We start from the raw sequence: 12,217 nt of genomic DNA, 5'->3' as shown, positions 1-12,217 counted from the left end.
ATCTGTCATAACTGGTGAAATTTTCTGCTATTCAGTGGACGAGCTTTAGTTTTGTAGATAGAAGTTATTACAAGATTCATGCTTGAAAAAAGTCACTGGCTGAGGTTTTTGGCTGCGAGATGTTTACAATGAATTACACAATGGATTGCAAGCAGACTCGGGTGTTATTTTTTCATAAATGTCACTCAACCAGCATGGCAGCCTATCATGTATAGTGCTCCATCTGTTGCACAAGAAATCATGTTCCTAGTTGGAATACTTTTGCCCTCAATATACATTTTAAGCTTATCGTAGATTGGTTCTCCATTAATATTTGTTTTTATCTTTTTACAGAAGAGAATCTCTTCATAAACGTTTAATAAACCATACATATGCCATTAGCAATGACTCGTAATCTTGCACAGTTAACTCATCCAGTTGTATCCCAAATTTTGTTTCTTGTAGATCTGTGTATAGCTCATACTCAATGTCTTCACTCATTTCGTCAATACAACAAGCTACAGAGTTATTACTCAGAGGAATTGCTTTTAACATACTGGTATCTATTTTGAGAACAGTGGTGAGCACTTCTGATACAGCAGGCATTATTAATCTTTCACCAATTGTATGAGATTTTCCACATGTTGCTATCATTTTGGAAATGTTATAAGAAGCAATGAGACCACTATCAAGGTTATTTTTAACTTTATTGGCAAAGGACATGAGCATGCAATGCTTTTCAAATGCTTCTTTCATCTTCTGGAACTATAAGTAGACTTTACAGGTTCTCTTTTACAGAGGTGTTCCTGCAATCTTGATAGTTTTGTGACTTCATTAGGCAGTACAGTATTTGCAAATAACACACGTGGGGTGTCACTGATCTGATAGGAACAAAATAAATCCATATTCCAGGTGTGTAACATTGTATTGACACACTTTCTGTAGTTTTTATTTCTTAGCAGGATTAGCATTCAAGGCTTCACCACCTTCAGACTCATAGAGATCACACCGTACATATTTATCCATCATTAATAGGGCTAAATTAAAATAAAAAATTAAATCAAACTGGGAATGCCTATAGAATGTTGATGATAGCAATGAGTTGACATGATTGGTCGGTCAGGTCTCGTGCCTCAAGTTAGAGTACCGCTTACCGCCCCTCCCAGAATCTTGAACAACCTCCAACGACTTCTATTTCCTTAATGCCTCCTTAGGATACATACCATACCCCCCACGGGGGGGGGGGGGTGATACTGCCCTCCCTTGGGAACCACTGGTCTATTCCTTCAATCTTTTCTTGTACTCCTGCATTTCTTGTCCTTAAAGCACTCTGCAGTTTCATTTTGAAGAACACTGCTGAATCTATATCCTTCAATCAGTCTGGTACTACGTTCCAAGTCCTTCCCAATGTAGCATTGAAAGGTTATCCTCATCTTGCCTCTGGCACAAACTTTTCCCTCAGCCTTCGTCCTTTGGTTCTTCAGCTTCTTGAAACAACTTTACTTAATTTAGCTGAACTTTTAAATGTATGTAAAATACCTCCTCGTAAACTCACTTGCTGTTAAGGGAATATCTGCGGCTTCTCCATTGTATAATGTAACATCCTTGAAAACATTCTGGTCCAGCTATAGGTTCCTGAAACTTCAGGGTCCATCTTAAAGTGAGGCACCTAAACTTGATATTATGGAAGAAAAAAAAGAGATGTATGAATTAGTAATGTTTACTGGCAACAAAAGCGGTGGCCCGGCAGTCAATAGTGATGCTGCTGCCTTAAACTTCTATTAGTTCTGTACTGATCTTCGATGCTGTGTATGAAATTTGCATATTCACCCTCTGTCTCTGCGGTTTTCCCTGGCACACTTAGGCTACGTCCACAGTAGACCGGATAAATCCGTAACCGAAGCTTTTTCTCTTCGCTTTGACCCTCCATCCAGACTGAAGCGGCCTTTTCCTCCCCCGAAAATGGAGCTTTTCTAAAACACTCTCCAGGGTGTTTAAATCTGAAAATGCCGGTTGGCCATTGTAGTGTGTACGGGGTAACCAGCTAATTTTAAAAACACTGTCGTGACGTGCCGGAACAAATGGTGGCGGCAGCGCTGCATTTCATCGTTTTCTTGAACACAACCTCCAACACTACAGCAACAATATCTGACAATAGATGTTCAACAGCCTAATGTAACATTGTAAAGAAATACAAGATAACTCTGATGCAGACATGTTTTATACGTTTAGCAAGGTGCTCTATTAATGTATTGCTTGTGCAAACACTCAATAGATGCAATTGTCACTTTTGCCCAGTAACTCGTTTTATTGCACATGTTAAATACAGCAAAATAGTACACAAAATCATGACAAAAGTAAAGGCAAACAAATGAGGTAACAGCAAATTTCACTTTTGCCCAGTAACAAGCCTTATTGCACTTAGTTGTAGCTGTCATCCATTTCATCAGTGAAGAGACTATGGCTGTAGGAAATGTTTCTGGAGAAACGCGCACCAAGTCTTTCGTTTGGCAATTTCCTTTTAAGTTTTTCTAGTCTGTAACTGGACAAATGTGCGCCAAGTATACCGTTTCCTCTTCGCTTGTTTTCTGTGTGTCCTGCGCATGCCCACTAGGAGGAGATTTGCCCAAATACCCGTTTTAATGTGGACAGAGGTATTTTCAAAAATGCCTGGTGTGGATGCCTATCGTTTTTACGCAAAACCGGCATTTTCAAAATTATTCGGTCTAGTGTGGATGTAGCCTGATTTCCTCACACATCCCAAAGTTGGTTGCTGAGTTAATTAACCACTGTAAATTGTTCCTCATGTATGTGACTGGTGGGTGGAGTTATGGGCATTTGAAAGAAAATGTATCAGGGAAATACCTGGAGGAATGGAATTGATGGGACTGTTCTGAGAGCCAGCATAGTTTGTGTGCTAAATGACCTCATCCTATGTTGTAAGGAAATATAATATTCTTAGTATATTAGTAGTTTATCCTTAGTGATTAGTTGACCACCTTACTAGAATACAACTTTTACTTCACCACTAAAGCTGATGGCATGAATTATCTTCATCTTCAGAAGTTTTCGGATGACTCTGTCATAGTTGGATGCATCAGCAAGGGAGATGAGGTTGAGTACAGGGCTACTGTAGGAAACTTTGTCACATGGTGTGAGCAGAATTATCTGCAGCTTAATGTGAAAAAGACTAAGGAGCAGGTGGTAGACCTGAGGAGAGCTAAGGTACCAGTGACCCCTGTTTCCATCCAGGGGGTCAGTGTGGACATGGTGGAGGATTACAAATACCTGGGGATACGAATTGACAATAAACTGGACTGGTTAAAGAACACTGAGGCTGTCTACAAGAAGGGTCAGAGCCGTCTCTGCTTCCTGAGGAGACTGAGGTCCTTTAACATCTGCCGGACGATGCTGAGGATGTTCTACGAGTCTGTGGTGGCCAGTGCTATCATGTTTGCTGTTGTGTGCTGGGGCAGCAGGCTGAAGGTAGCAGACACCAACAGAATCAACAAACTTATTCATAAGGCCAGTGATGTTGTGGGGATGGAACTGGACTCTCTCACGGTGGTGTCTGAAAAGAGGATGCTGTCTAATTTAATGCCATCTTGGTCAATGTCTCCCATCCACTACATAATGTACTGGTTGGGCACAAGAGTACATTCAGCCAGAGACTCGTTCCACCGAGATGCAGCACAGAGCGTCATAGGATGTCATTCCTGCCTGTGGCCATCAAACTTTACAACTCCTCCCTTGGAGGGTCAGACACCCTGTGCCGATAGGCTGGTCCTGGACTTATTTCATAATTTACTGGCATAATTTACATATTACTATTTAACTATTTATGGTTCTATGACTATTTATTATTTATGGTGCAACTGTAACGAAAACCAATTTCCCCCTGGGATCAATAAAGTATGACTATGACTATGACTATGGATGAAACTGACTGGCATTTGGGCTGTTATGTTTCAGTATCTTAATGCAAAGAAGGAAAAACTGCCTATGTTTAAGACAAGCTTGGATAGATTTTTGCATTGTACGGGAATTAAAGGTTATGGGGAAAAGGCAGGTAGGTGGAGGTGAGTCCATGGCCAGATCAGCCATGATCTTATTGAATGGCAGAGCAGGCTCGATGGGCCAGATGGTCTACTCCTGCTCCTATTTCTTAGGTTCTTATGTTGTAAATCCAAATCAAGCAGGAAATGCTAGAAATGTCAAAAGGTCAAGCAGTGTCTGTGAAGCGAAAAAGACAGTATTAATATTTAAGGTTGATTTTTTTTGTTAGATCTCCTTGTTGGACAAGAAATAACATAATTCAACAGTAATTGAAAAGCAAAATAAACAGTCTTGAGAATTAATTCACCAATATTTCCAGCATTTTCCAATTTAATTTACATTGTTATGAATTGTTTTTCATCCCTTTCTTCATTGGAATCCTGTATTATAAATCTCCAACAACAACACATAAAAATTGCTGGTGAATGCAGCAGGCCAGGCAGCATCTATAGGAAGAGGTACAGTCGACATTTTGGGCCGAGACCCTTTATCAGGATTGTCGTTGTGCCTATTCCTATAGATGCTGCCTGGCCTGCTGCGTTCACCAGCAATTTTTATGTGTGTTGCTTGAAATTCCAGCTTCTGCAGATTTCCTCGTGTTTGCATTTATAAATCTCCAAACTGCTTTTTTGCTCAAATCGTGGTCTTCAACTTTCATTATAGGTTTCACTTTTCAAAATGTAAAGGTTATTGACTTTTGTTTAATATTGAATAACATAAGAATTGTGTTCAATTCACTATGAACTTTTGTCTTGATGAATTAGCTTAGACAGAAATGGCCAGGATTCTACAAGAGTTCCAATAGAAGTAAGTAGTGTAATGTAACTATCATCTCATAATAATGGGATAAGCATTGCCAGTTTGCTGGTAACAACCATGGAGTAGGAAGAACTATGTGTTGTATACAAACAAGAGGGCAAACTATCAAGAGATCAATCTATTGCAGCAGATGTAGGTATTTTGATCACACAAACAGCAACACACAATGAAGCTGAGATTCAAGAGGGAAGTTCTGATTTTTAGGGTACTTATTGCTTCATGTTTTCTCTCAGGGGTAGTCATTCATTTATTATTACATAATGTCACCACTGCTATGAATGTTGTGTTTGAGGTAACACCGCAGGATAGCATCCCTATCTATTGTAGCAAATAAGATTTAACTGATGTTGGTTTGTTCCAAGTTGACCTACATCATTATCAGCAGGAACTACCTCTTGTAGCTTGAGAGGGAGCCCTGTTCTCAATGGCTGATTCTCCTAGATTACAGAGCATTATTGATTGTCACCTTCTGTGTATTGCCAACAATCCTTTGGCTTACTTTCAAGAATTATTACCTGAGAAACATGTAAACAGAGTACGTTATCAGCACAAGCCAAATAACTCACAGATAAAACATTTGAGAAGACGGTTTCTCTCTTCTGATACACAGTTTTGAATAATGATAGTCAGTGGATGAATGGACTGAGTAACCTCTTTCACTGCTAATCATTTTGACACAATGCCACATAATATTGCCATTGTTATTTGTAAAGGAACTAATTAAGAAGCAGTTCAATGGTCACTAAGTTAATATGCTTTAGGAGATCTTTCATTTCAGAAAAGGAGAAATGCTTGAGTGTCTCATTGTTTCATTCATTCTGAGGTCTCTGCATTAAATAGGCACTTTCATATATTCTTTTGCCCAGATTCATATCTTCTGAAATCTTATTAGTGTTACTGTGTTCTTCACTGTATGCACTGCTTATGTCAAGTATATTATTCTCTTGGTTGATGAACGTTGTTTTCTCACCAGTGTTTAGATGACAGACTGGAAGACATATTTGCAAGTGAAATAATTTCATAGAAGTGGCTTGTGATTCTTAATGGCCTGTGATTGTACCTTATTCCTATGTTTGCCATTTTTGTGTTACATGCTTTTCTTAGCTTTGAAGGATATACTAAATTACACATTCAAATAGTCATAGAGTTGGCCTTCAGCCACTATGTCCATTCTGACACTTTTCACCATCGACACTAACTCTATGTGCTTGTCCATATGTCCATATCCTTCTAAACCTTGTTTCTTTAAGTACCTGTCTAAATGTGTCTAAAATGTTGTGATTCTGTCTGTCTCTATCACCTCCACTTGTGTTGGGTTCCAGATATTAACCACTCTCTGTATAAAAAAAAATAGAAACTTTCTCCTCAAATCCCCTTTAAAGTTCTTCCTCTCAAATTAAACCTATCCCTCTTACTTTCCATGTACAACATGTGAAAAAGTGTCTGATGACCTACCCTATCTGCATGTTTTGAAATTTAATATAACTCTGTCAGGTCACCCTCAGTCTATTTTGCTGTCAGGAAAAACAAACCCAACTTATCCAGTCTCTCCCCATTACTGAAGTCTTTCAATTCATGCAACATCCTAGTGAAATTAACAATCTGCTTCAGGAACTCAATAGGTCAAGCAATATTTGTGGGTAGGAAAAGGGGATTTCAGGTTAAAAACCTGAATCAAGACTTCTCCAGCAGATTGCTGTTGCTCCAGATTGCAGCATCTGTAGTGTTTTGTGTCTCCAGCATCCTAAAGAATTTCCTCTGCATTCTTTGCAGCACAACCACACTCTTCCTAGAGTGTAGCAAACAAAACTCCACACAGTACTACAATCTAACTACAGAATATCAGGACTCTTATATTCTACGTCCTGCTGTATGAAGACTACCATTTCATATACCTTCTTCACCACCCTATGCATCAGCATTGACACTAACCACGGTCTAACCATAGAACGCCACAACTCTTATATTCTATGTTGTGATGTATGAAGACTACCATTTCATATACCTCCTTTACCAACCTATGTATCTGTGTTGCCACGTTTAGGTAAATATGGACTTGAACTCCAAGGTCCCTCATTCATCAACATTCCTTTAAACCCTATCTTTGATTATATATATCTTATCTGTTTTTGACTTCCTGCATATTGTTCCTGCAATGTCAATTGAAAATGCATAGTTGCCTAAGAAGCCTCATCCCCTCTCTATATTTGCGAACTATTGTTAAGATTTTTATTGATGCAATTTCTGTAGAGCCAGAGTTTGAGCCACAAATTTGAGAACAAATTGTTTGTACAAATTGCCATGAGTAGAGAGTGTTTGTTTATTTATGTAGCCATAGATAGAAATACCTCTGAAAGACTGTTTATTGAAAAGTTTTGATGGTCCTTGAGAAGCTGGCATGAGTCATGCCTTAAGTAACTGCCATCCATGCATTGCCTTGGGTACCTGTCAAAGACAGGAGACTCCAGGATTTTAACCCAGTGGTGATTAAAAAAACAGCAATTATATTTTCATGTTACTTTACATATAGTTTATGTGAATACTTGCAAGTGATGAAATATTTTATTCCATTGGATGCACTGTATAAATCCAAGGTATTGTTATGCTGGTGTTCCCATGCACCTGCTGTCATTGACATTCTGGGAGTTCAAGGTTGCAGGTTTATAAAATTGCAGATGCTGCCAATGAAATATTGGTGAGTTGGTGCTGTTCATCTTGTGGATGAGGTATGCTATAACTCAATCTACAAGTAGTGGGGCAATGAATGTTTTGTGGTGGTGAACCAGTGTGCAAGAAGCAGGATTGAGGGGGAAGTGTAATTGAGACATTTCTCACTACCCTTTCTCCTCTCTGCAATGAAAACATACTTTTCTCTCACTTTTCCATTTCTAGTGAAAAATCCTTAACCTGAAACGTTGAAATCTCTATCCATTAATACAGCTTGGTCACTCACGCTTCATGCTTTTGACCTGGATCGTGTTGAGTTTCTTGAGTGTCAGAGTTGCAGTCTTCGTGCAGAGAATATTTCATTACACTCTTAAAATGATGGAAAACTTTCCATGGATCTATTGATGAGTGGGAGTTGGGCATCAGTAAAGTTTGTATCTTTTATGGTTACTTGCAGCCATGCAGAGTGTAAGCTACGCAGAGAGTTTAACCTTCAAGCTTTCTTAACAGCTCCGAGACATAATCATTTAGGCAGGCATCTTCAAGCTCTGAGAGGAAGACAGCTGAATCCTTTTGAGCATTTGTGGGCCCTCCCTTTCAAATATAGCAGTGCATGCCATGACAATATGAGATTATTGTCTACATCACTATTTTGGAAAGTTCTGAAGTAACACTAAGACATGACCTGATTAATGTGATCCCTCACTAAAAGGTATTTAATAGGTTACATTTTACTGCATTACAGTTATGTGCACCTGATTGGAGATTTTTCCTGCTGATGAGGATATCAAATTTCACAGTCAGCATTTTGTGATAAATAAATACAATTTCAACTGTACTTAAAGTAATGAAAAGGTGCATTTTTTTCATTTTTTAGTTTATGATTTTAAGAAACCTGAGTCTGTGGGGTTGGCTCCAGATTTTCTCATGTTTCGCGTGACCATTCCCTTTGGTATTTCATCCAGAATATTATTATATGATATGTTTAGTGAAAGTAAAGATGTTACTAAAATGGTAGTGCTACAATGTATAAAATCTGTTATTAATATTAGTCTATCAAATATATGCCCCTTGCCTGACCAGACAAAAATAATACATTATGTTCAGTTGAGGTGTGTGGAGGATCTGATTTAAAAAAAAGCTTTTGTTTAATTTTATGAATGCCACAGAATTGTGCCTGGTTTGAGAAAAAAACTTTGTTGTTTAGCTTACTATCACATTTCTTTCACACCGATGCTGCCTCCATTAACTATAATCATTGCTTACAAATCCTTTTCTTTAGCTGTGGTTTTGACTTATTCATTATTATTTTTACTCTGTCCCACAGCCAAATGGAAGCAGCCAAGGCAAAGTCCATAATCCATTCCTTCCCACCCCAATGTTGCCACCCCCACCTCCTCCACCTATGGCTAGGCCTGTGCCTCTGCCAGTGCCAGACACAAAACCAACTACCACATCTACAGATGGAGGAGCAGCTTCACCTACTTCACCCAGTAAGTGTACTTTAGCAAACCCCATGTATGTTATATGAACATAGAAAGTGCTGACCTTCTAAGGTGGTCCAAGCATTAGGTCACGCATCTAAATGTATAAAAATGTTAATGTGGATAGCCAGTTGGTTAATCCTTCTTTGTTATAAAGTTACTTTGCATCATTTTCATGCATCTGAATGGAAGATATCAAGCTGTACTAATATTCTTTTTCACTGTAGCGTAAGGTTTTCTTATTTTCTCCTGCAATCATCTATTTGCTGGCTTCCAGATAAATCATGCTTTTATTTCAGTCATTAATTGACCATTTTCAATGGTGTTTTCTCCCTTAATAACGTGAAATGTGAAAACTGTTCAGGGTTTTCTTTGCATCTATTTTCAAGAATAGTCCCATGATAAAGAACTTATTAGCAATGTGCCTTTGTCCATGACTTGGAATGAGCCATATGCTTCAGGCTTGTAAAACGGGAGGACAATACAAGAAAGTAAATGGGCAGCTTGGACTCCCACCTTTGTACCTGATACAATTTCCAAGAAAGTCAATAAATACTTATTACCATTAGTGCTGGGAGTAAGATCCTAGTTCCAGTTTTACTTTATTCACATCCAGAGTTTTCTCAATGACATTTTCACAAGGATTGATGGAGACCTTAAAAGAGAGGTAAGTATCAGGGAGCTCACTCATGCTCCTTCTTGACCACTTTCAGACTATTACTATGCATTTCCCCACCCTGACATCCTACAAAGGGCACTGGGACACTGGCAGAAAGGAAACTCCATGCAAGTCTCAGCTGAATTTTGCATTCAGAAACCTGCAGCTCTACCCATGTGGCAGCTTCAGGCTCTTTTCTCTTGCCATTCATTCATTCGACAGTATAGTATACATACTGCTCAGAATATTTAAAAATATTGATCTATAAACTTCCCAGAAACATTATGCCCACAGTATAAGAGAAGTCAGCAGTCCCATATATTAGAGACACAGAATCACTGGTGATTTTAGACTGAGGTGTATGCTTTTTTCCTTTCAGTTAATAAAACCATCAATATGATAGACTAGAAGGCATAAGCATAGATGGGATTGTTGAGGCTTGTGACAGTCATGTGTTAAACCATCTCACTATTTCATAAAAAAAATCATGCATGCATGATGTAATCATAGATTGAAACTTGCTATTCTCTTGCGAGTGGCAGTAGGTTTACAATACAAGGGGGAAAATGTCTTCTGAAGTAAGTTGAGACTAAGCATGATGATACATTGCAGAATGCTTTCCAGTGAATTCTGACAATGCTGCTGGTAGCATAGTTGAAAATATACTCAAAATATATGTTTCTTTGCCTCCAAAATTGAGACAATGAATGCATTTATCTATTTATTTGAAAAATAAATAGTAAGTATGTAATAAGTAGATAATAAAAATGAGACAATAAGTGTGGTAATCTATTCCTTGCAAACTACATTACTGCTTCTTCATTTGTATGGATCAAATGTAAGATTAATTGAACCTGCCTACAATTTGGAAGGAAAAAAATTAGAAGATGTTACTTTCCATATTTTACTTCCTGTTGAGGACATTTTCAATGTGACGCTTGGTGTCCTAACACCAGAAGTTTCACCTCCTAATTTGTAGGTCAGCTGATGTAATCAATAATGGGAAGCCATTCTGCATCTTATCAGTTTATCTCTAACTGAAGGTGGGTAGCAAGGGGTGGCTGCAACCAGCTTGGCTGACTGCATCCAGCAGACATCCAGCCTTGGCGGGGGCATTTTTAGAGGTAGCAATTGAGATGAGAATTCTTCTGACTTTAGTGTGTAGCGACATTATGGAGATCAGTGATTATTCCTCACACTTCCATCAAGTGTTTCTCTGACAGTGTAAGAAATACCCAAAACAAACATTTTGAAGTCTGCTTGCAATATTGCTTAAATTTCCAGAGCCAATCTGACCCCAACATTTGTAATATTTTACCAGCAATTTTCAGTTGAGCTTCATTAAATATCAGGGACTTTTAAAAACAATGACAAATCAGGTGAATTCAAACTGTAAGATCACCTTTTTGGCCCATCATTTACCTCCCACTGTTCACATGAAGCATGAAAGAAATAGCCCGAGCAGTTTTCAACTTTCTAAAAAAAAGACAACTTGTTTGCCTTTATTGTTATAAATAATTTTAATAATTACATTAGCAAATGCCTACCTATATCCTGTATTGAAATGTTGCCTTTGCTGTATACCTTGACTGACACTTCCACTTCTGTTATTTATGTTCTTTTAACTCGCATGCTCATGTTGCTTCCTCATTCCTCAGTTCCTTGCAGTGCAGATAATAGTTGATATTAATCAGAGGCATTTTCTATGACCCTTGGCATTTGTGTTTCCACAATAATACATCTTACAAGAAATGAAATTCCATTATTGTTTTGCGATGGAGGATTGTTGCAGGACTGTGATTATCGCCCCACAAAAAGAAAAGGTTGTGCCTTTGTACGCCTGCTTTTTTAAAATGCAAACCAAAGTCTCTCAAGCTTCAAGTTCATTATCAGGGGGTTAAAAGGAGTACCAGACATAAATTTGGGTGAGTGCTTCTACAGACCCTGCTGTCTTTCAATCAGGCTTAAGATGTGTGTTGTTTGCGTGCAACCCACTGCTGCTTCTTGAACGCATGTATCCCTTCCCTTCACAGCCTATTCGACACCCAGCACCTCCCCTGCAAACCGATTCGTGAGTGTTGGACCACGGGATCCCAGCTTTGTAAATATCCCTCAACAGCCACAGGTGGGCAGCTTTGAACCTTTTTGTATCCAGTTTAGCTTTTTGTGGTCTTGTTTCTACGTGCAGTGAGCTGCAATCATACTGCATAGTAGGGATCTTTCAGAACTGACCTTATGCTCAATCTGCAAAGCAGAAGAATTTTCAATAGCCCGCTGTCTGGAAGTAAAATCCATGTATTCTCTAATGTTGCTTGGCAAAAAATTAGTATTGTGAGTAATTACAATATGGTAAAATGTCGTCGCTTTTTTATTTTAAAAATTCTCTCAGATGAATATTTTCCAAAGTACATCAGTTGGCTAGTTTTGAATGTATATTTTTGTTGTGCTTTAACGTTTAATGTCCCGATAGAGAAAAAATAGCAGAAGTCCCATTTACAATATGGATTACTGGCTGCACATTTTAACTCAAGACCTATAGGAGTTCAATTCACAT

At 38.4% G+C, this 12,217-nt stretch overlaps 1 protein-coding gene across 7 annotated transcripts in view; it reads left to right on the top strand.

The window, feature by feature from the left end:
- The window catches only part of nfia (nuclear factor I/A), a 584,092-nt gene that overhangs the window by 517,534 nt on the left and 54,341 nt on the right, over window positions 1–12,217 (top strand). For 6 of the 7 annotated variants that reach the window (XM_072273792.1, XM_072273794.1, XM_072273790.1 and 3 more), the window contains 2 exons: window positions 8,849–9,014; window positions 11,697–11,788. In XM_072273792.1, the coding sequence (XP_072129893.1) occupies window positions 8,849–9,014; window positions 11,697–11,788 (258 nt within the window). The remainder of the gene's footprint in view (window positions 1–8,848; window positions 9,015–11,696; window positions 11,789–12,217) is intronic. The other variant, XM_072273797.1, reaches the window with a different exon arrangement.

The sequence above is a fragment of the Mobula birostris genome, chromosome 12 (assembly GCF_030028105.1).
Source record: "Mobula birostris isolate sMobBir1 chromosome 12, sMobBir1.hap1, whole genome shotgun sequence".
NCBI lineage: Eukaryota > Metazoa > Chordata > Chondrichthyes > Myliobatiformes > Myliobatidae > Mobula > Mobula birostris.
This window is presented reverse-complemented; position numbering and strand designations above follow the sequence as displayed.